This window comes from Chiloscyllium punctatum, chromosome 40 (genome assembly GCF_047496795.1).
Source record: "Chiloscyllium punctatum isolate Juve2018m chromosome 40, sChiPun1.3, whole genome shotgun sequence".
In the NCBI taxonomy this organism is placed as follows: Eukaryota; Metazoa; Chordata; class Chondrichthyes; order Orectolobiformes; family Hemiscylliidae; genus Chiloscyllium; species Chiloscyllium punctatum.
Genome location: NC_092778.1, coordinates 1,423,256 through 1,448,365, shown reverse-complemented (window position 1 = coordinate 1,448,365; position 25,110 = coordinate 1,423,256). Strand labels below are relative to the sequence as shown.

At 39.7% G+C, this 25,110-nt stretch overlaps 1 protein-coding gene across 3 annotated transcripts in view; it reads right to left on the bottom strand.

Moving 5' to 3' along the window:
• LOC140464275 (probable helicase with zinc finger domain) overlaps window positions 1-25,110 on the bottom strand; it is a 444,481-nt gene that overhangs the window by 12,448 nt on the left and 406,923 nt on the right. For all 3 annotated transcript variants that reach the window (XM_072559139.1, XM_072559141.1, XM_072559140.1), the window contains one exon: window positions 6,382-6,634. In XM_072559139.1, coding sequence (XP_072415240.1) covers window positions 6,382-6,634 — 253 coding nt within the window. The remainder of the gene's footprint in view (window positions 1-6,381; window positions 6,635-25,110) is intronic.

The window sequence follows — 25,110 nt, the reverse complement described above, 5'->3', positions numbered from 1 at the left end:
CTGGACCTGACCTCACATCAACCTTGCCTCATACCCATACAGGGCCATTTCCATGGTTCCAGCACCAAACTTCATCCCCTGAATTAAACTGTCCCTCTTGTTTGCAGATGGCATGTGGCCGGCATTGGCGTTCCTGCTGCTGTTTCACCTTCTCCCCCCTGCCCTCCCCAAGTCTGGAAATATCAGGTTTAACCTGGTGCAGAATGTTCTCCCCATCAGCATCTATGCTGGAGCTATCCTGTTTGTTACATGCAGTTGATTCTACAATCAAACAGAAATCAAGACAGTTTGGTCTCAATTGACACTGTTGGCTGTTTCTTTAAGGGCTTTCAATGTTTGGACTGCTCTCTCCATTAGATCATTTGACGATGGGTGGTATGGAGCTGCCCTTATGTGCCAAATGCCACTGGACTTCGGGAAATATTTGAGTTCCCTGCTGGTAAACAACATCCCATTGTCTGTGATCAATACCTCTGGGAGTCCATGTGTCACGAATGATCCTTGCAGCTTCTCAATTGTCATCCCAGAGTTTGCTCAGTGAACTTTATGCACATCCAACATCTTTGAATGGGCATCCACAATGACCAAGAGCATTAAGCCCATGAAAGTACTGGCATAGTCAGAATGCAATCGAGTCCAGGATTTACCAAGATATTCCCACCAATATGGGGATGCTGCTGGTGGCAAGTTTTGTTCTTGTTGACACTCTGGGCACTGCCCCACCAGCGCAGCTATGTCGGCCTCCAACCCTGGCCACTAGACATAGCTGCTTGCTATCATCTTCATCTTGGAAACCCTTGGACTGTGATAGCATGAAGTACTCCAGCCAATAGGTGGCAGCGATGTTTACTGGAAATACATCACCCTTGCTCCCCACAGCAATATGCTGTCCTCTCTGGTGATCTGGTCCCACCAGATTCAAAAATTTTCAAACCTGGTTGCAATGGCTTTTTTGTTTCCCCCATTTACAGCAGCTGTTTAAGTTTTGCTCGTACAGGATCTTTTTGTATCCACAGTAGGATATTGCCCACAGTGACCGGAAGAGTGTCCAGAAAGTTTAAAACCAAAATGGAATCTACCAGGGAAGGCACCACCAGTGGAAGGTGGCTTAAGGCACCTGCATTAGCTACTTGGCTTCCTGGACAGTGTTCTAAGTTGCACTTGTACATACTAAGAATAAAGGCCCAATGCTGAATTCTACCAGAAGCCATGGGTGGCACTTCCTTCAGTGGCCCTAGCAGGATCTGTGATCTGTGACTGTGACAAATTCCTACCTGTAAAGGAACTTCCTCACACCAAAGATGACGGCAAACCTTCCTTCTCTATCTGGGCATACTTTGCATTCAGCATCAGCCAGAGTCCTAAAAAGCAAACACTATCGAGCGCTCCTCTCCGCTGGGCCACCAGTGAGCTAACACCACCCTGATACCATACCATGTGAGCACTACTTCTCGCTTCGGATCGTAGTGTGCCAACACCTTGGATGACGATAGCTGCTTCCTCACTTCCCTAAACACTGCTTTTTGGTTTCGTGACCATTTCCAAGGCTGACTCTTCTTCAACAACAGGTGTAAGAGTGCCAAGATAGAGGCCAGGTTACTTATGAATTTTCTGTAATGATTCACTAGCCCAAGGAAAGACCTAAGCTCTGGTACAGACATGGGAGACGGGGCTCCTTTGAGTGCCCTCACATTCTCTTCTAAAGTGTGTAACCTAACTTTATCGACTCTGTAATCAAAGTAGGTAACTTGGGGTGCCTGGCATATGCCTGCCAGGAAGAAACATTTAAGCACTACGTCCAAGTTGTGCCCTTTATAGGTTTCCTTATTATTAGGAGACAGTGAGGTCTGTAGATGCTGGAGATTTGAGTGTGTGTTGCTGGTAGAGCACAGCAGGTCAGGCAGTATCCGAGGAGCAGGAAAATCGGCGTTTCAGGCCAGAGCCCTTCATCAGGAATGTTATCTATTGTAGTTAGGTGATGTTATGTTGAAACAGTGTCCCTTTTAAAGGATGAGTTATTAGTACATCATCCTTGGGCAACCTGTGCTAGCCCTTGTAAACTGCCCTCCATAGTCCACTGGAAAAGAGCAGAGGCTGATGATACCCAAATAGTAGTCTTGTATATTGGTATAAAGCCTTATGGGTATTAATTGTAGCATACCTCTGGAAATCCCTTATTCAGTTGCAATTATAGATAGGCATGGCTCATACCCAGCTTTGTAAAGGAGAGCCCCCTGCCAACTTTTCATATAAGTCCTCTGTGCAAGGGATCAGGTATTTATCCAGCTGCGAGAAGTGGTTTACAGCTTGTTTAGAATCCCCACAAAGGTGAACAGAGCTGTCAGGCTTCACAACTGGTATGACTGGTGCTGCCCAGTTTGCAAACTGCACTGTTTGATGATTCCTTCACTCTCCAGCCCCCTGATTTCCATCTCTACTTTTGCCCAAAAGGCAAATGGCACCGGGCAGGCCTTGCAAAATTTCAGAATTACATCCCAGTCAACGCGTAAAGCCTTCTTGGTAAACTCCTAGACATTTCATTAGGACTTCACTAAGACAGCCATTTTCCAATTGAAAAATGTTGAACTAATCAAGGTTCATCAGGAAGATATATTCTGGAGTTAAGATTCTAAATTTAAAATCACTTGTGCCTGCTAACCTTCAACACCAAAGTGGTGGAATTTCCTTATTTGTAATTCAAGTCATTTTCTGAAAATTTGAGATGCATATTGCCCAGTCTGCTGTAGCATGAAGTGATCTTTCTCACACAAACCTCTGTTCTTCACCCTATTAACAAGGTTCTTGGGCACCTTTCTCAGGGAAACATTTGGTTGAAAATGCACAAGTACATGTCACTGCCATGACCTTAAGTTTTCCTTAGATTCACCCCCTGAGCTGAATTGAAATAGGTTCTCATTAACTTCTAACTCTGAATATGTGATTTTTTTTTCAATTCCCTGCCACCGTGCCAGAGACCTTTCATGTAGTGAGCTCTGCAGCCCAGGCTTTCTGGATTTCTCCTGTTTAAAGTTCTTCAGCACCTTTCTCAGGGAATCATGTGGTTGGAGATGCAGAAGTACATGTCACTGCCAGGACCTTCTGGCATTGATGCCTCTTCAACCAGTGAATCCAGATACACACCACTTCAGATTCTGCAAGCCAGGAAAGACCCTTATGCTGTATTGATTGAGGTGCTACAATCTGGACTTTGCCCAGGAAAAAAAGAAAGCTCACTCTTCACTGTAGACAGGGATTGGGAGCTGCTGGTGGATGTGATGATGGAAAAGAGGGCAGTACTTTCTCTCGCTCAACACCACAGAATGTCATGCAAGCAGCTAGATTCAGTCTGGAGAAAATTGCAACCTAGGTCCTAGGTGAAAATGGATGCCCGGGAGTGGCGGGAGGAGATCTTCTGAGATGTGCAAGAGTAAGTGCCATCATCTTCTCTCTGTTACCTTACACTCACAGGGTCACCATTCACTCTAACTTTGTCACTGCACATTTCACCAAGGCTCATGGCCTACTTCTCTCAGTGTTGCATGCTTTATGTGTACTCAACGGCTCATCCTTCCAAACTGGTAACTCTACCTGCCCTCTGCACTACTTACTTATTCAGTGGATATACTTATCACTAGTCTTGCTCATGCATTACCACTAACTGCTCTTCACAGAATCAGACAATCACAGAATTGTTACCATGCAGAAGGTCATCCAGCTCATCAAGCTTGCACCATTTCGATTACCAAGTGCCCACCTTCTGCCTTTTCTCCATACCCCTGCACACCATTTCTATCCAAATAATAATACTCTGAATGATTCAACTGAACCAGCCTCCACCATATTTCCAGGTAGTGCAATCCCGTGCCCTAACTACTTGCTGTGCGAAAAAGCTTTTCCTCACATTAGTCATGCTTTATTTGCAAATTATTTCAATCAATGCCCTTTTGTTCTTTTTTCCTTTATGAGCAGGAATAGCTTTGCTCTGTCTACTGTATCCAGTCTGCTCATGGTTTTGAAAACCTCCACCAAACCTCCTCTCAGCCATCTTCTCTCCAAGGAGAACAGGCTTCAATCTATTCTCATCAGTGAAATTTCTCATTCCTGGAACCATTCTTGTAAATCACTTCTGCATTTACATCCTTCCTATACAATTATACACAATACTCCAGCTGAGATCTTAAAAGTGTCTTGTATAAATTCAACATCACTTCCCTGCTCTTGTACTCTATGCCCTGTTAATTAAACCGAGGACTCTTTTATTAACTGCTTTTCACCTTCCCTACTACCTTCAATAATTTGTGCACATATACAGCCAGGACCTTCTGCTCCTACATACCCTTTCGAATCGTACCATCTATTTTATATTTTCTATCAATGCTCTTCAGGCCAAAGTGCTTCATCCCACAATTCTCTGCATTAAAACTCATCTGCTACCTATCTGCCCACTCCACCAATTTGACAATGTCTTTTTGGAGGTCCATACTGTCCTCACAGTTTACAATTCTTCAAAGTTTACTGTCATCTCCAACTTTGAAACTTTTTGTCACAAGTCTGTGTGTAGCATTGTGTCAAACTTTTGCTGGAAATCCATGTACACTATATTAACAATGTTATCTTCTTCCATCTGATTCCATTATACGCAATCCTTCTCTTTGTTCCATTACAGGAAAACAACTGGCCTAGCACTTTCTGAATGATGCCTCAACAGGACCTAGACTGGTCCACCTGTAATTCCTGGCCTGGTTACATTTGACCTGTGGGCTAACTATGATCCAGTCCCCAGACTTCCGAGACATGTATCCCTGAACTTTGATAGGACCACATGGCCAACATCTGGACTGGAATCGAACAAGCCCTTTGTCGGACTGTGGCAGTATCCCCCGATTGACTGTAGTCCACCTTCAGTCCACTAAGGATTGCTTCCTTTAGAGTTTCATACATAGCCATTTGCTTGAATCACTTGCAGTGTGTTTGCCACGTAAACAGTTGGCACATGTTGCATGCGTGATAGAACACAACATAGTGTCACATAGCAACAAGTCCACCTCCTAGACTGTTCAATGCTCTCCATTATAACACCCACCTCTCTTCTGAGGTAAAAAGCAACACAAGCCACAGAGGCTGACAGACAGTAATTGAACACTAAAGACCCTGTACTTTGAAAACAATGTGACTGCACAGAGGCCGACAGTCTTTAAGTCAATGCAGATGTCAGTAGTGTGTGCTAAGAAGGTGGTGTGAGCTATACAGAAGCTGGCAGCCTCAAAGTAGGTACAAAGTGAGTGACTGCTAAAAAACTGAGAGCCATAAGATGTGTTCTGTGTCAATGCATTAGATGCTTGTGTTTCTGTGTGCAAAGCGATCTACCAGAAGCAGCATAGTCAGTGTCCCTGAACTTTCATGTAAAATGCGAATGGCTGAGCTGGTGTTCAGGTTGTATGTGAGCAGACATGATGATGTGGTGAGGCTGGTGATTTTGCTGATGCCAACCTGTATGTATGAAGGAGGATGGTGGTATTGGAGCATGTAGGGTATATTTGTGAAGAAGCAGTTGAAGGATGGTTGGGACAAGTATTCGGTGAGCTGCAACCACCAGCTAGATATTCTGATTTACATGTCAGAAATTTGTGCCAAGTAGTTTCTCAGGAAGGAGAGGAGAATTGTAAGCAAGTGTATAAATAAGATGAACTAGGTGTGTGCTTTAATGAGATACAAATGCATCGTTATAAGGTAGTCATCACTTAAGGTGCGGTTCTGAAAACACCATTTAACATTCCAGGGGAAAATCTGACAAAGTTTTCTTGACATTAAGATTCTGGTTTTTCCATTCTCTTTGTATTTTCCTACCTTTCTCATCATCACGCAAGCTGCATAAGGAAGGGGAGCATTCTACAAATGTTGAATGTAACATGATGGTTTGGCCTATTGACTGCAACCACAAACAATAGTTCAATAATCACTGAATTATTAACGAATGTGATGGATTAATTCTACCTGTAGCTGATATTTGCAATGAATTGCCACCAAATAAATGTCAGTTCTTGTCACAAGTGTGTATAATATTTTCTCATCCACTTATTAGTTCAGTCAAGTGTAAATGAGCATAGGGGAAAAAGTCTCAAAATATAAAAACTCTGACAAAAGATTTTGAAATCAAAATAGGATTAACATTTTTTTTGTTTGAAGGAACAACCAATCCCCTCATCACAAACTTACTTCTACTATTCAATAAACAATTCAGTGCAGTTACTCTTAGTGGCTCTTAGAAAATTACAATATGTTATTACTTTAAAATAGTTAATAAACATTGCTAAACAGTGAGAAAACTCTTCTTAAAAGCATTAAATGGATTCCAAATATTACCAAGTGAAATGTAAATACCTGTTAAAAACTGTCCATTGTACACAATTCTTTCTGGACTCAATGGGGGTGATTGGACATTATAATTACTGATGGTGTTATAAAGCTCTTCATTTGGGTCCCCTGGCAATTGATTTGCTGGGACAGGTGATAGCTGCTGATCGGGGCTGCAGTATGGACTTGGACCTTGGCTGCTTTCCATGGGAGATGCTCCCGGAGGGCTGGACGCAGAATGCCTCTGGTACAGTGGTCTGCCCGACACTCGGACTTCAGCCTGGAAAGGGTATTAAGGCAAAATATACAATCAAAGAAACAACTTGAATCAAAACAGTATGATGTATCTCAGCACACAGTATAAGCATTTCTGTCCTGGAATAGAGAATATTTGTTCACTCATATCATCAGGCTCATTTAAAGTCTCAAATGCATACAAACCAGGTATGTTATGATCATATTTAAAGGGAGCTTTCCTCTCTGACCATAACCTAATCTGAGACATTTAAAGAAAGCTCTGGTCTAAATCTGTCACAAAAAATCTTCAGAACATTACATATATGTATTACATATGGTTGTTATTAACACGTGCAAATTGCCATATTTCTGATTGGTCCTTTTACGATTCAGAACACACCCAAAAGTTTGTCAGGCATCTGTAATTTGATCGAGTTATAGTCAGAGCGACAATCAGGTTTCAAGAGCAAGTACTGCTGCTGTGAATAAACTGCTACTGAGAAAGGTACAAATCCTGCTATATTGGCAATATAGAATACACAAAGTGGAAATGCAAAGATTTTGTGTTATTTAGTGTCCTAAAGTTGTAATTATACTCATCCTAAGGCTATAAAGGACTTTATAGCTTAATTCGTGTTAGCTGCTTATTTGAAGTTCTTCGTTTATTCTCCATATGGAAGTGACAAAAAGTTAAGAATTGCTGAAAAAAAGACACTTTTTGTCCAAGTGTTTTGGCTGCATGAGAGGAGAGGGCTACTGATTATCAAGTGACCTCTGACTGGTAGAGATGTTGCTGTGGAGAATACATTAATTAATGATGACGGACATTTAACTGTGAAACAGTATCAATGTTTGTCGTACCCTTGAATTCATATTCTTGCGAATCGTCCTGACGAGAGCAAGATGAAAAGCTTCAACAAAATGTGTCCTTTCCCAGCAATACTCAAGCTCCGTACTACCAAATGCCTATTTGATGAAACAGGATCTTTAATCTCAAATAAAGTGCAGTTTTATAAAATACACCAAATTGGATAATAATAGTGCCTTCATTGTTTCTCAACTCCAATCAAAGATATTCTCTTTGCCCTCGAGGACATTCCTTCTTATACCTTAACCAAAACTGACCTCTTTTTCTCCCCTTTCTTATCTTTCCTAAATATCCATACTTAAAATATTAAAATTTAATCCTCCCTCTTTTTGAGCTAGGTATCAGGTATCACCATTACATTATAATTCTATATGAGGATTTGGACCAGTTGCTCAGCAGCCTTGTTAACTACACTTTTTACATTTGCACACATGCACGCCAAACCAAATTTATATTTTGCTATATTTTCTCATGATCCAACATAATTCTGTCTTACTTCAAAATCTAAACATGCCTCACAGATCTTTGTACACCTAGTTTAAATAATTAATCTTGAATCCTGATGCCCAACACTTGTTGGGCCGAAGGGCCTGTTTCCACACTGTAAGTAATCTAATATAATCTAAACCCTGCAGAATTAATGTAAACATTTTCTCACAGCACTAGTCAACTTGCCTACAAGGATTCAGTTCCAATTCTGCTCAGGTGTAACCCATATCTTGAAATGTTCTTTTTTGTCACAGACTGGCCTCAATGCTCCCTCTTGTTTCTTCAAAGGTTGATTATTATGGTCATTTTAGAAGTCTGTACTAACTGGCTATATTTTTCCAATATTCAATAATTTTATCCTGTATTCTAATAATTTATCACTAACCGATTAATTGGACTGATTTCTTAGCTTATCTTGCTCTCCTGTGTTTCCAAGCGCAGAATCTTCACCCACAACTTTTAGGTACAACTTTTACTTTCACACAAGTCTGGAAAACTCTGGTTAGATCCTCTTGAAATTGTTTCCAAAGCATATTCAGATGTAAACCATTAGTTTTGGTGATTCGTCAAACTTGTGGGTGAGCAAGTTCCTTACTTCTTGAATAGCAAACATATTTTGTCAGTTTATCACTTAATTATACTTAAGCAAATAATTATATTTGTAAATTCCTTGATGTTTCCGAGTTGGATTGAGTATAAATGCTTACATATTAATCTGAAAGGATAAAATGTCTGAATGGCTCAGATGAAGCCCATTGAGCTGATTGTCTCCTTTAAAAGGTTAAGTGCTAGATACCATGACCTTCTCAAAGAAAAGCTGGCAACGTTTTGCATTACAGGAGGAAATCTTTTCATTTAAATTCAAATAAAGGTCAGGGGTTTAAAAAAAAGATTTATTCTCTGTTGTCAAAACTTTCAAGACAATCCAGTTGAATTCTCATAAATGCAACCTTATTATCAGAAAATAACTGCCAATCCTTTTCTACACAAATCATTGCAAAGTCCAATATTATCATGCTGAAAGTCAGTTTGTACACAAGTTCTCCAACAAGTATTTACCAACCCAAGCAGACCTTTGCTATATTGATATCTGACAAATAGCACTATCCATTAAGATATGGGTTACTCCACAAATTACACATAATTGATGTGTGGGCTTAACAATCATATTCAATCCCCAATGGAAAGAAAATCGGCAAAAAAAAAATGGAAAGCTAGCACCCAATTATGTATTTCCATTTACACCTACTGTAGCATGAACATTACCACAGCCAAGGTCTCAACTACATCAGCTTATTGAATGAAAGACAGACCAGGACATTGGGAATGGTACATAGATACATGAGGAAACAAGGTAATACTTAGACACAATTGTTCGCAAGTACAAATGTATTCTGACCTTAATTCTTGTATTATTACACCTGAGTTAAGTGTCTCGAACCTCTCTATTGGCTTTTAATGGTAATTTCACTGTCAAAAAATCTAACTCTCCAATGGGCGGAAGCAAAACTGGAGACAGCAAGGTTATCGAACTACCATTTAACTTTAATCTCAATGAAGGGATCTGCAAACATTAAAAAAAAAACTTATGAAACTGAACTTCCAGGGTTTTAGGTGGGAGAGGAGGATCTGTCATTACTTTTATTCATGATATTGATCTGTCAAGTCACCTGACTGCTTCAAACCTGATGGTCTTGATAGATTCATTGAAAACAAAATGTGCAAGGGATATCAAAGGGACAGAAGCAAATTTTCTTTCTATTTCTTCATGGAATGTTGGCATCACTGGTTAGATTAACATACATTTTCTAAAAACTTCTTGTGGCTACATATCCGTAGGTTCAAAGGCCACTTGTTTCACTTAAGTAGCACCCTCTCTATAACTACCACTAATCATCATGCATATGTGAACCTCAAATTAGATGAAAGAAGTGGTCTTTATACAAACTCAATGCAGCTCTGTAGACTTTTGGCCAATATAGCTCCATGCTGCTAATTCCTGAAAAGAAACTTTCTGCCAATACATAATTTCTGCATATCCAGATGTTTCTTAGCCAACTTGGGTCTGTCTGGTATTAAGTGAGAGCAAGTGGTCATCCAAATGACAATACAAAAAGAAGTAATAGGCCTCTTTCATTTGAATTGACGCCAGCTAAAGTACTAATACACAGTTCACAAGCAGAACGGCTTGTTCTAGTGAGCAAAAGCATGAACAAATGCCATATAAAATCACCTGGGAAATGAATATTCAAGGCTACACGTGCTATCGTAAGGACAGACTGACGGGCAGAGGGGGGTGGGGTGGCCATGTTGGGAAGGGAGGATATTCAGTCCCTTGCGCGGGGGGACCTAGAGTCAGGGGATGTAGAGTCAGTGTGGATAGAGCTGCAAAATACTAAGGGTAAAAAGACCCTCTTGGGGAGTCATCGACAGGCCCCCAAACAGTAGCCTGGATGTCGGATGTAAGTTGAATCAGGAGCTGAAATTGGCCTGTCGCAAAGATGTTACTACAGTTGTTATGGGGGATTTGAACATGTAGGTAGATTGGGAGAATCAGGATGGTATTGGACCTCAAGAAAGAGACTTTGTAGAGTGCCTCCGAGATAGATTCTTAGAACAGCTGGTGCTGGAGCCGACCAGGGAGAAGGCAATTCTGGATCTGGTATTGTGTAACGAACCAGAATTGGTCAGAGACCTCCAAGTGAAGGAGCCATTGGGAAGTAGTGACCATAATGCATTAAGCTTCAATCTGCAATTTGAGAGGGAGAGGGTACAGTCAGAAGTGACAGTACTTCTGTTGAATAAAGGGAACTATGGAGCTATGAGGGAGGAGCTGGCCAAAGTTCAATGGTGCAATACCTTAGCAGGGATGACCATGGAGGAACAATGGCGGATATTTCTGTGTATAATGCAGAAGTTACAGGATCAGTTCATTCCTAAAAGGAAGAAAGATCCCAGGAGGAGGCATGGGCGGCTGTGGCTGACGAGGGAAGTTAAGAAACATATTAAGTTAAAAGAGAATAAGTATAACATAGCAAAGATAAGTGGGAAAACTGAGGACTGGGAAGCTTTTAAAGAGCAACAGAGGATTACTAAGAAGGAAATACGCAGAGGAAAAATGAGGTACAAAGGTAAACTAGCCAATAATATAAAGGAGGATAGTAAAAGCTTTTTTAGGTATGTGCAAGGCAAAAAAAGGGTTAGGAATAAAATTGGGCCCTTGAAGACAGAAACAGGGGAATATATTACGGGGAACAAAGAAATGGCAGAAGAATTAAATGGGTACTTCAGATCTGTGTTCACTGGGGAAGACACAAACAATCTCCCTGAGGTAACAGTGGCTGAAGGACCTGAACTTAAGGGAATTCATATTTGCCAGGATTTGGTGTTGGAGAGACTGTTAGGTCTGAAGGTTGATAAGTCTCCGGGGCCTGATGGTCTACATCCCAGGGTACTGAAGGAGGTGGCTCGGGAAATCGTGGATGCGTTGGTGATTATTTTCCAGAGTTCGATAGATTTGGGGTTGGTTCCTGAGGATTGGAGGGTGGCTAATGTTATACCACTTTTTAAGAAAGGTGGGAGAGAGAAATCAGGAAATTATCGACCAGTTAGTCTGACTTCAGTGGTGGGAAAGATGCTGGAGTCTATTATAAAGGATGAAATTATGGCAAATCTGGAAAGTAGTAACAGGATATGACAGAGTCAGCATGGATTTATGAAGGGGAAATCATGCTTGACTAAGCTTCTTGAATTTTTTGAGGATGTAACTCTGAAGATGGACGAGGGAGATCCAGTAGATGTAGTACACCTGGACTTTCAGAAAGCTTTTGATAAAGTCCCACATAGGAAGTTAGGGAATAAAATTAGGGCGCATGGTATTGGGGGCAAAGTACTAGATTGGATTGAAAATTGGTTGGCTGATAGGAAACAAAGGGTAGTGATAAACGGCTCCATTTCGGAATGGCAGGCAGTGGCCAGTGGGGTACCGCAGGGATCCGTGCTGGGACCGCAGCTTTTTACAATATGTTAATGATATAGAAGATAGTATCAGCAATAACATTAGCAAATTTGCTGATGATGCAAAGCTGGGTGGCAGGGTGAAATGTGATGAGGATGTTAGGAGATTACAGAGTGACCTGGACAAGTTAGGTGAGTGGGCAGATGCATGGCAGATGCAGTTCAATGTGGACAAATGTATGGTTATCCACTTTGGTGGCAAGAACAGGAAGGCAGATTACTACCTCAATGAAATCAATTTAGGTAAAGGGGCAGTACAAAGAGATCTGGGTGTTCTTGTACACCAGTCAATGAAGGCAAGCATGCAGGTACAGCAGGTAGTGAAGAAGGCTAATAGCATGCTGGCCTTCATAACAAGAGGAATTGAGTATAGAAGCAAAGAGGTGCTTCTGCAGCTGTACAGGGCCCTGGTGAGACCACACCTGGAGTACTGTGTGCAGTTCTGGTCTCAAATTTGAGGAAAGACATTCTGGCTATTGAGGGAGTGCAGCGTAGGTTCACGAGGTCAATTCCTGGAATGGCGGGATTACCTTACACTGAAAGACTGAAGCGACTGGGCTTGTATACCCTTGAGTTTAGAAGACTGAGAGGGGATCTGATTGAGACATATAAGATTATGAAAAGATTGGACACTCTGGCAGCAGGAAACATGTTTCCACTGATGGGTGAGTGCCGAACCAGAGGACACAGCTTAAAAATACCGGGTAGACTATTTAGGACAGAGATGAGGAGAGACTTCTTCACCCAGAGAGTGGTGGCTGTGTGGAATGCTCTGCCCCAGAGGGCAGTGGAGGCCCAGTCTCTGGATTCATTTAAGAAAGCGTTGGATAGAGCTCTCAAAGATAGTGGAATCAAGTGTTATGGAGATAAGGCAGGAAGAGGATACTGATTAGGAATGATCAGCCGTGATCATATTGAATGGCGGTGCAGGCTCGAAGGGCTGAATGGCCTACTCCTGCACCTATTGTCTATTGTCTATTGTCTAACAGAGCAAATCCTTGTGACTTATTCCTGTGGTGATGTGCTATATTTGTTTCAAACAGGAATTTAAATTAATTATCTCTAATCTTCAAAACAACCCTTTGGTTCTGTGATCCACATGATTAATTTATATCTCTAATATAGAGTTCACAGCTATTTTTCCATATGAACTGAAACCATTAAAAAACACTCTGCTGAAAAAGTTGCTTTTAGATCTTTTGATTTGAGAACAATATCCATTATTTAAAATTGCTTTCTGAAATATCTATCCCACCAAGCTAAGAAATTATTTCCACACTGACCTTACTAACTAAGTTCAGATTACCCTGTAAACTGCCATTACTTGAGGACGTCCAGCAATTTCTAAAACCTATCACTTTAATTACCTTGCCTGTACAAATTTAATTCCTTCAAAACTAAAAATTTTCCCAAAATTTTTAAAATAAACTATGAAACTAGATGATTATGACAATAATAATGACTTGTAGTCACAAAATGCCTTAACCTTGTAGAACGTCTCACAGTGGTTCACAGGAGCATTATCAAGCACAACCAAACATTGAGATGCATTCGGAGATGTTAGAGAAGTACAGAGATATATTTAAAGGAGATAAGATAAGTGGAGAGATTTATGGAAGAAATTCCAGAGCTTAGGCTCTTGACAGTTGAAGAAAAGGCTGCTGATGTGAAGTGATGAAACAGGAGATGCACAACAGTCCAGAATTGGAGAATCTGGGAGGGTTGAAAGGCTATGGAAATAGGAGAGAGATCATGGAGGAATTGAGTGGTGCCAGAACAAGAGCCAATGTGGATAAGCAACCATAAATAATGATGGGTGAATAGAATTTGTTAAAAATTAAAGCAGACAAGCAAAGATTTGAATGAGTTTAAGTTTATGGAGAGGGAAAGAAGAAGGGAATCTGCCAGAAAAGCAGTAGAATAATTAAGGTTAGATGGAACAAATGGATATATGGTAGTTTCAGCAGCAGATGAGCTGAAGTCATGCAATGTCATAAAGATGGAATTAGGCAGTCCCGATAAAGGAAAAGATGTGCCTGAGATCAGATACTTGTGTACAGTCCATGAATTTAATCTGAAGTTTTTTTACCATGTTACCAGATAGAAATAGTAAAAGGGCAGAACTCTCAAAGACAATGATTAGTACATTGTGCAATATATGCTTTGTTATATTTAAGATATTTTGTCTTATTATTGTGGCCACTTGGTTGGCATGTCAGCAATTCAAAGCATTGGTCAGTGGTAGAATATAGGCAAATACCCATGAGTTTAAAGATGTCAGGAATGTCATGGACCTGTAAGGGAGAATCTGGAAAACAGGATGGATGTGGAAAGTTCTGGCAGCTTTTGCAGTAACTAACTTCAAATGGCCTTGATAAACAGAATTAGTTGCTAAAAAGTGAGTGGGCACAGGAAACTTTAAAAAAATGTTAAAATAAGAATTACCTGGTTATTAGTGACCCTGCTCAATGCAGACACTATCTCTTTCATGACCATGCCCTGAGGCATACTTACATACTGCTGATTTTATGAGGAAAAGAACTACTTGTTAAGATTTACGGGGCAGCACGGTGGCAGTGGTTAGCACTGTTGCCTCACAGCGCCAGAGACCCAGGTTCAATTCCTGCCTTAGGCGACTGTGTAGAGTTTGCACATTCTTCCTGTGTCTGCGTGGGTTTCCTCCGGGTGCTCCGGTTTCCTCCCACAGCCCAAAAATGTGCAGGTCAGGTGAATTGGCCGTGCTAAATTGCCCGTAGTGTTAGGTGAAGGGGTAAATGTAGGGGAATGGGTCTGGGTGGATTGTTCTTTGGAGGGTCGGTGTGGACTTGTTGGGCCTGTTTCCACACTAATCTAATCTAATTTAGATATTGAATATTCCACATCGGTTCAATTTTCATCATTAATATGATTATAAAAATTATTAATTGCATCTGAAAATATTTTAATATAAAATTAACATCTGCTCCAGTAACATATAGCTCCAGTATCTTCAAACACTACTGTTACTGAAAGAGCTTACTGTATTGTAGTTAAGAAATTAATGGAGCTGAAAGTTGATAAATCTCCAGGATCTGATGGTCTTCATCAGAGTCTTGAAGAAAGTGGCTTTTGAGATGACCAGTGCATTGGTGATTATTTTCCAAAATTCTATCGATTCTGGAATAATTCTTGCAATAGCAAATGTCACTCCATTGGTTAAGAAGGGAACAAAGAGAAAACAGGAAACCACAGACCTGTTAGCCTTAAACCAGTAGTAGGGACAATGCTAGAACGTATTACAAATGAAGGGATAAATAGACCTTGACTGATAATGATCGGATTGTGCATAGTCAGCATGGAATTGTGAATGTGAAATTATATTTGATAAATATGTTGGAGTTTTTTTTTAAGATGTTACCAAAGGAGACTCAATGGACATGGTATACTTAGATTTTCAGAACATTTTGATAAGGTCCCCACAAGAAAAATGTGGGAGAGGGGATAATGTACTGACATGGATTAATGATTGGGAAACAGAAAGAAAACAGAATGGGACTCTCTCATGTTGGCAGGCTGTGACTAGTGGGATACCACAAGGATCAGTATTTAAGGCCCAACTGTACATAATATATTTCAATTATTTGGAGTTGGGGACTGTGATACTGTAAATTTCAAAATTTTCGTTACTGTTCAGAGATTGATAGAATCAGCAACAACTCTTTCTGGAATAAATCGTTTATTGAGATAAAAGAGACAAGGAGAAGACTATTATAGAGGAATTAAAAGCAACATGCTAATTTACCATCCCTAGGAGGGAGGAGTTGAAGCATCGTAAACAGAAGACAGGAGGTAACACTGCTTCATAACCCTGCTGCCTTCTAATAAATGGGCAATTAAGATTGTCTGCAGAAGGAATGTCCTGAGGTAAAGGGGTTAATTGCAGAAAAGTTGTGTTTAGAACAGGGAAACTACTCCTGATAAGAAGACAAGCTACACACTTGAGGAATCTAGAAGTGTAATCTATGTTGTGGATGATCAGATCTAAAGGATTATCAATAATGTCACAACAGAAACTTCATAAACATAAATTCCCATAAGAATTCAATTTCAAGATTCTTCAGTAGAACTTTGAAGAACAACACTGCACAAGGATCGAACTTTGGACATTTCCAAAGACAGATATTTTTGCCTGGAATCATAACTAAATTCCACCATCAATAAGGCAATAGCTAATTTGAGTTGGGAGGCTTAACTTGCTTATATGAGGTATCTTATTTTTGTTGCTACATGCAATCAAGTATTTGATTGTGAGATTTCTTAATAAGTAGCCAAATTAAATAGTTTGCGATAAGTAATACTCAATGGATCAATATATTTATATATATCAAGGCGCGAGAGAGACAGAGAAAGAGAGAATGTATGTCCAAGTCCGCGGATGGTACAAAGTTAAGTTGGAATCTGTGTTTTAAGAAAAGTCTTTAGGAAGATTTGGACAGGCTTAGTGAATAGGCAAGAATTGTGCAGATGGAATATAATGCAGAATGTGAGGTTATCCACTTTATAGGATAAACAGGTACTCAGATTTTTTTTTAAATGGCAAAGGTTAGAAAGTATAGATGTGCAAAGCGATCTGGGCATCACTGTTGCTAAGTCATTGAAGGGTAATATGCAGGTATAGCAAGGAATTAGGAAGGCAAATGGAATGTTAGCCTTTATTACATGAGGATTTGAGTACAGGTGTAATGAAATCTTACTTCAAGTGCATAAAAGCTTTATTAGACTGCACCTCAAATTATGGCTATTGTTTGGGCCTCTTTACCTCAGGAAATATATTATTGCCATTGAGAGATTGCAACAATGGTTCAGTGGACTTGCTCCCAGGACGGTGAGGCTATTCGAAAAAGATATTGGGAAATTAAGCTTGGATTCTCTACAGTATCAAAGAATGACAGATTATCTCATTGAAATCCACAAAATGCTCAAAAGGATAGATAGGGTGGATGCAGTTAAGATGTGCCACTAGTCAGGAGTCTAAACTCAGGACACACAATTTAAAAATAAGGGGGAATTCACTTAGGTTAGAGATGATGAGAAATTAGTTTACTCAGAGTTAAAAACATTGGAATTCTCTACAATAGAGGGTTGCGGAGGCTCACACTTTGAGTATATTTAAGATAGAAATTGATCAATTTTTGATTACCAGTGGCATACAAGGCTGTAGGGATTAGATAAGTAAAAGGCAATGAAGTGTTTGATCAGTCAGGATCGAACTGTATGGCAGGGCAGATTCAATGGGCTGGCATCTGAGAATTTGTAATGGCACTCAAGTTAAGAACTGATCAGATCTAGAAAATATCATCCCACCTCACAAATAGGTTCCTGCACTGATGTTTTCTCTCAGAGGGGGAACTTGCTTTCCACCATGTGGCTCACTTGCAAAGAAATGTTCAATTTTGCTCAACCTTCATCCATAAAACATTGACATTAGCGCATTCTATTATATCTTATTTAAGAGACCTTCTGACATGTCTCAATCACTCAATGCTCTCCAACCTTTTGATCGATTTGTACTTTTCCTAATTTGCTTGCCTCCTCTCTTTCAGCAGTCACAAAATTCTGAATGCTGCTACCACTGTCTGTTCATTTGTTTTGCAGCACCACTCCCTTGCTCCTTTCATTGACTGGCACTCCACTACCAGCTGATCGATCAACAATCAGTTGTTCCCATCCCAGGCTTCTTATTGAAACTGCCTCCTATGGCTGTGGAATGTTTTCAGACATTTATTTTACTCACATTGCAAGCTGAGTTGACAGCTGAGAAAGACAATGACTGTGGGACAGTCCTGACCCCCAAGCAACTCTTTTTAATTCTGTAGCATATAATGAAAAATTTATTGAATAATGTAATCTCACTGTCTTTCCTTGATCTGGGAGGCAGGAATTAAACACATGTTTAAGATCAGGCCAGATGTTAGACAGCTGCCCAGATCTCCAAGGATGGCTGGACACATTTGCTGTTTCTGAATTGGCATAGACGTTTCAGAGCAAACTAAAATCAAAAGTGTAGTAGGGACAATGTATAGCTGATAAAGTTTTATGGGTGGTTCTATTAATGACTCCATACTAGTGACACTCCTTTTAACTATAAATGAATTTTATACACATAGGTGGGACTTACATTATTGAAATCATTATTGTGGACTATATTGTCATAGCTGTTTTGGATCAGTACCTCTGAACAGAATTGTGCTTCTGATTCAGTGGAAGTGGATTCAGGGTATAAAACATTTGCAATATATAAGTGGTTACAGGCACCAGAATGTCACAGGCACTCTGGATTTTATTTCTTAACAATGCCATAAGCATTGTGCAAACATAGACCATTACCGAACAATACAGGCTCTTCGGTCCTCAATGTTGCGCCGCCCTGTGAAACCAATCCAAAGCCCTTTTAACTTACACTATTCTATTCTCGTCCATATGCCTATCTAATGACCACTTAAATGCCCGTAAAGTTGGCAAGTCTACAACTGTGGCAGACTGTGCGTTCCATGCCTCTACTACTCTCTGAGTAAAGAAACTACCTTTGACATCAGTCCTATATCTATCACCCTCAATTCGAAGCTGTGCCCCCTCATGCTAGCCATCACCATCCAAGGAAAATGGCTCTCTCTGTCCACCCAATCTAACCCTCCGATTATCTTATGTCTCAATTAAGTCACCTCTCAAACTTCTTCTCTCTAACGAAAAAAGTTTCAAGTCCCTCAACCTTTCCTCATAAGGCCTTCCCTCCATACCAGACAACATTCTAGTAAATCTTCTCTGAACCCTTTCCAAAGCTTCCACATCCTCCCTATTATGCAGTGACCAGAACTGCATGCAATACTCCAAGTGCAGACACATCAGAGTTTTGTACAGCTGCAGCATAACCTCATGGTTTTGAAACTTGATCCCTCGACCAATAAAAGCTAACACACCGTATACCTTCTTAACAGCCCTTCTAACCTGGTGGCAAATTTGAGGGTCCTATGTACATGGACACCGAGATCTCTGCTCACCTACATTGCCAAGAACCTTACCATTTGCCCAGTACTCTGCGTTCCTGCTACTCCTTCCAAAGTGAATCACCTTACATCTGCATCAAACTCCATTTGCCACCTCTTAACCCAGCTCTGCAGTTTATCTATGTCCCTCGGTAACCTACAACATCCTTCGGCACTATCCAGAACTGTACCAACCTTAGTGACATCTGCAAATTTTCTAACAAAACATCTCAAAGCATTTCAAATGGAACCACAGAGATGTATGCTGTTTCTTGGGAGGAGAGATAAGAAAGAATGAACAAGCTCATCTTTAACTGTGAATATATTGGGAGAAAGTGTATATACTCCTCTGCATAGTATTTGTGAATCAACTGTAACCTTTCTGTCACAAAAGTCAAAAACTAGTCCTGGATTAAGTTACAAGAAACACCATCCCTACACATGTCACAATAGTATCGCAAAGGAATAAGAAACATGATTTTCCACTGGTTAGCTTTGCAATATTTGATACATTACCCTAATAAAAGAAAGCTCCTGCCCTTGCACAAATTTTAAACTCCAAATATTGAGACAGTTTTCAATGGAGGAACATAAATCACTAGCAAAAGAGATCATTCTCAAATCTCCACGTGCCCATCTCAGTCAACCCATTAGGGAGGATCTAGTCTGATGTGAAAAATCAGACAATTCAGCTATGACATAGGGACGGGATTATCTTCTTGGAGATACACATCCTCCAGTGAAACAGCGGCCTTGGCAGAGTTTATGTTTGTTTCTCTTTGCTGAAATTCAATGTATCCCATAGCAATCAACTAAGAAGTCAGGAAAACAAATAGGATTATTTTTAAAACAGGGAAACTTCTTAAAATGAGTCAAACTGATTTAAAGCAGAAATGTGAATAAAACAACAACTTTTTCACTCTGACAGCAGTGAAAAGACATGTGGTTTGTTTTTAACAGCTCCAAAATGAGTCCTCAAGTGAAGAGCATCATGCATCAGAGTAATGCTAAGTTAACCAAATAAACATGCCATGATGTGTAAATAGGAATTAGCAGCATGCAGACACAGAAAAGTCAGCATGATTAATACGATACTTTAATCTAATTACACAGTTAAACACAGAGAAAAGCATCTGCTGCCTGCAGCACATGGAGCTCATGCTTCTGAAATGAACTCAGACCATCATTCCTTCAAGGTGCAACTGTCATTTATCTCATTAAACTGAATTTGGCAGCATCAACATTCACATATTACAAGTAAACAATTCACTAGGAATGTGAGAGGTGACAGAGAAACAAATATATCAACATACTTATGACACAGTTAAATGTTTGGCCAAATGCGATTTCGAGATTCCTATACAACTTATATAACACAGCAGATTTCCACTATAATGAGCATTCAGTTCATTTTCCCCCAGGTGCTTTCCTCAGTAAAATGGTCTTTAAAAAAAGACATCTTGTACATGGCAAAGAAGTATCCTTCAGGGAATACACTGATTATCTAATCCACATCATTTTTGCTTAATTTCAAAAACAGCATCAGAGAGAAGTTGTTTTTATTCTGAACATTTCTAATTGTTTTGGAAGTGGGGAATAAATTTAATCTGAACCTCAGCTCCAGAAACAAGTACAGTGTACACTTTTTACAAGTTCACTGCAACTTAAGTGCTTGGTATCACTGCATTCCAACATGCAGTCAAGTTGTATCTGCCTATGATGAAATTAAACTCTCAGCTTGGTTGCTCAACTAATAGTAGCTTTACACTATGCAAGAATAAACCCAAGACAACAAATATCAACATCAGGAGTGGCTAAGAGTATAAAATAGATTTTAAATGAGAAAATAACTTACAAGAGATCCAACTGAAAATCTCACTACTAGTATTTTGTTTCACTGTTTAAGTTATAGGGCTTTAAAGCACTACTGAAAACAAATTATTTTCATAGGCTTCAGTGGAATTCAGACTTTATGGAAATACAGGAATTATTGCATAGAAGATGGCCATTTGGTCTATCATGCCTGAAATATGGACCAATTGACGACCAATGTTCCTGATGGCCTCCTTGTTGCCTTCCCCATTTCCGTCAAAAATGCAGAGTTTGTGACCAAGGTTCGTCTGTACACCATCACCTCCAATCCGAGCTCTGTAGTTCTCTATGCCTCAAAATTCTTGATTTGAAATGTCTTACCATACAATCATCAGAAAACCTTCCGAATGAAATACCGTCTCACACCATCCCCTCTGATTACAGTTTGCAGCTCTCCTTTTTGTTTCACTATTGAAAACCAATTCTTCAGTAATGGCATCTCTGTCTCAGAATGTTTCCCCCAAACCACTTTTCCTGACAACCACTAAATCTAGACAAGAATCATAATCACAACTGTGCCTTGATAATCATGCCTTTACTTCACACTTGTTGTTCAACTGAGCCAAAGAACACACTCACATTTTCTGCGTTGCAATAAGCCCTATTTATATGAAGCCAAATTATTTCTCAGAAAGAGAAAAATGCCTCTTGCATGTTAACATGATAATTTTTCATTCAGTCTCTTCTGCAGATATAGATTCATGCTGGGAATTTGGTCCACCAAAATCCCAGTTCTTGTCACATTGACATCATGTGACCACACAGGCATTGCAGTAAGAATCACTGTACATCAAGCAATACAGAGTGTGGATTAAACCTGGGATTTTCTTGGTCAGGCTCAGTCAGGAAAGAGGAGAAAAGAAATGGGTGTGAAGATTTACATTTCATCTAAACTAGCCAGGAAAGCTTTTAACAAATAATGGGATGCAATTCAAGCATGTATGATTGCAATTCAGAACATATAAACTTTGCATAAATTATTTATAAATTCACATTTGAATTATAAATAAGTCTAGTTTAAAACCACATTGCTGCTAAGAAAAACTCACAAAATTAGGACTATTTTTATTAGAAAGGATTGATAAAGACCATTATCCACATATGTAAGATGATGCCAAAATGCATATCAAGTAGACTATTTATCTTGGATTATAATCATTGAACAAGTGGGCAAACATAAAATTAAGAAGCCTTCAATGAACAGAAAAAAGTGCTGGTGATGAACAGAATTTCTTTGCCACATATAAAGCAAACATTCGGAAAAGCACATTGGTAATTCCAGTTTTGCTGCTAGAAACATGGATTATAGTTTTGCTTTGACAAAGTCTGACTCTTTTCTCTCCCCTATATTGCACCAGTTCTTTTGAAAAGGAATTTTATTCACATCAGTTATGATTTTAAGCACTATTTAGTTAGTCTCAAAAGCTTAAACAACAGTGTGGTACTTGAACAAAACTCAATACATTTGTTTTCAGTTAAAATAAATAGGTTATTAATCCTTATAAATCAGTGACAGAATCTCCAGTTTAACACAATTGTGCTTTTGGGGGAGGGGAAGTCAACGAAGGGACAGACCTGCAAGACATGTGAGACAACCTAATGTGCAATGAAGCCTACTACACATGATGAAAAAAATTCTCAAATCAATATTTAAAATAACGAATACCAGGGCTCAAACTTAGTGCAAAACCAGTGATTAATCTACATGACTCTACAGAAATAGAATGTGAATAAGCCAGTGGCTGCAGCACAGTGCTGCACTACAGAACTGGAATTCAGATGCCTAAATGCCCCAGTCCCAGCTTTAACTGGACCACTGTCTGGTTAAGGTGGAGAAACTAAATAATGGTAGAAGTCAAAATCATAGAAAGTATAAAAGAAGCAGGATCATGATCTGTTACCCAGGATTCTGTTAGACTAGTTCGCTCAACCTTAATGTAGAAGAGCACATTTTAGAAATTAGAAAGTTAAAAGGTAAACTCCAGTTAACTTGACTTCCATAGCCAATCTATGGTGGTTTCTCATTAAAATAAAGATATCTTTCGAACTGTGTTGCCCTATAAATGTACCTGGAAAGGTCAAACCCTTTTCCCTGTTTGTGAATGATATTCTGCTTGTTACTATGGGTTTCCTGTGGATTGTGTTGGCAGCAATCGAAGAGCAGGCAGTATGGCACAGCATTCATAGTTTGCTCTCACTGTCTAGCAGACATGTCTAATTCCTCACTAAGAGTTTAAGAAAGGATAATTATAATACATACTGGAAAGAAATCATATTAAAAGAAATTAGAATAAAGCTCTAACGCTTTTGTAAAGTTGGAGCGAAATTTGTATGACTACAAAATTGGAGCTAGTCATACCGTTCTTAGATTCATGGTGGACAAGGGAATCAATCTCCACTTTAAAAATACATAATGACCTCAACTCCACTGCTTTCCAAGGCAGAGAGTTCCAAAGTCGTGCTAGTAAAAGATTCTCTCACCTCTGTCCAAAAAGGGTGACCCCTAATTTAAAACAGCATCATCTCATTATGGATTCACCCACAGGAGGAAACATACTTTTCACATCCACCATGCCAGGATCATTTAGACCACTTTATCAATTTAATTCAAGCCACTTCTTGCTGTTCAAAGCTCTAGTGAAAAGAAATCCAACCTATCCTCAAAAGATAACCTGCTCATTCCAGTTATCAATCTGGCAAACTTCCTCTGAACTACGTCCAATGAATTTACATCCTCCCTTAACAAAGAAGATCAAAACTGCACACAGTACTCAATACATAGTTTTACCAAAGCCCTTTAAAAACTGAAGCATAAGCTACTTAGTTTTATGTTCTCTTCTACTTGTAATAAAGGACCGCATTCCATTCGCTTTCTTAACCATTTGCTGAACCTGCAACCTAAATTTTTATGATTCATGCACCAAAAAACTTAGATTTCTTTGAAATTGTTCTCAGTTTAAGTAATAGCCCTTTTTATTCTTTGTACCAAAGTGAATACATCTTCCCACATTACACTCTATCTGCCAGATTTTTGCCCACTTACTCAACTTGTCTAAAGTGATCTGCAGGAGAACGTAAGGACTGCAGACGTTGGAGATCAGAATTGAGTGTGGTGCTGGAAAAGCAGTCAGTCAGGCAGCAAACAAGGGGCAGGAGAGTTGAAGTTTTGAGTATAAGCTCTTCAAAGTGATTTGCATCCTTAATGCTTACAACATACTTTCTTACACACCTTTGTGTCATCTAAAAATTTAACCACCGTGTCTTCACTTCCCTCATCTAAGTCACTGATATAAATTGTAAAAAGTTGTGGGACCAGTCTCTACAGGACCCCATGTGTCACAGCCTGCCTATCTGAAAAAGACACATTTAAGCATACTGTATGTTTTTCTGTCTGCCTGTCAGCCAATCTTCTGTGCCTTGTACAAGGTGCAGTAATTTTTTAATGTCTTCTGGAAATCCAAGTATAGAACAATAATTGTCTCCCCATTAACCACAGTGCAAGTTACTCCTTCAAAGGATTCCAATCGATGGATCAAACGGGATTTCCCTTTCACAAAATGATGCTGACTCTTCGCCAGTACATTGAATTTTTTCAAAGTGCCCCAAATTATAACCTCCCTTGAACACCTCCTCCAGAATAGATATTAAGCTAACTGGTCTATACTTTCTGTCTTCTGCCTTCCAGCCTGCTTGGAAATGTTATATTTGCCACTTTGCAGCATGAACTTCCCAACTTTTCTAAATAGAGTCACGGAGTTGTACTGCACAAAAACATTCCCTTTGGTCCAACTCGTCCATGCCAACCAGACATCCTGAATTAATTTCGCCCCATTTGCCAGGTCCCTCTAAATTCGTCCTATTCATATAACTAGCCAGATGCCTTTTTAAGTGTGGTTATTGTACCAGTCTCCAACACTTCCTCTGGCAGTTCATTTCATACTTGCACCACCCTCTACATGAAAAAAATGGCCCCTTATGTCCCTTTTAAATCTTTCCCCGTGCCCCTTAAACTTATGCCCTCTACATTTGGACTGCCCTACCCTGGTGAATAGATCTTGGCTATTCACCCTGTCCATGCCCCCCCCCTCCCCCCCATGATTTTATAAACCTCTATAAGGTCACCCCTTAAAGCCTCCAACACTCCAGGGTAAACAGCCTCAGCCTAATCAGCCTCTCCCAGTAGAACAAACCCTCCAATCCGGCAACATTCTTCTAAATCTTTTCCGAACCCTTTCAAGTTTCACATCTTTT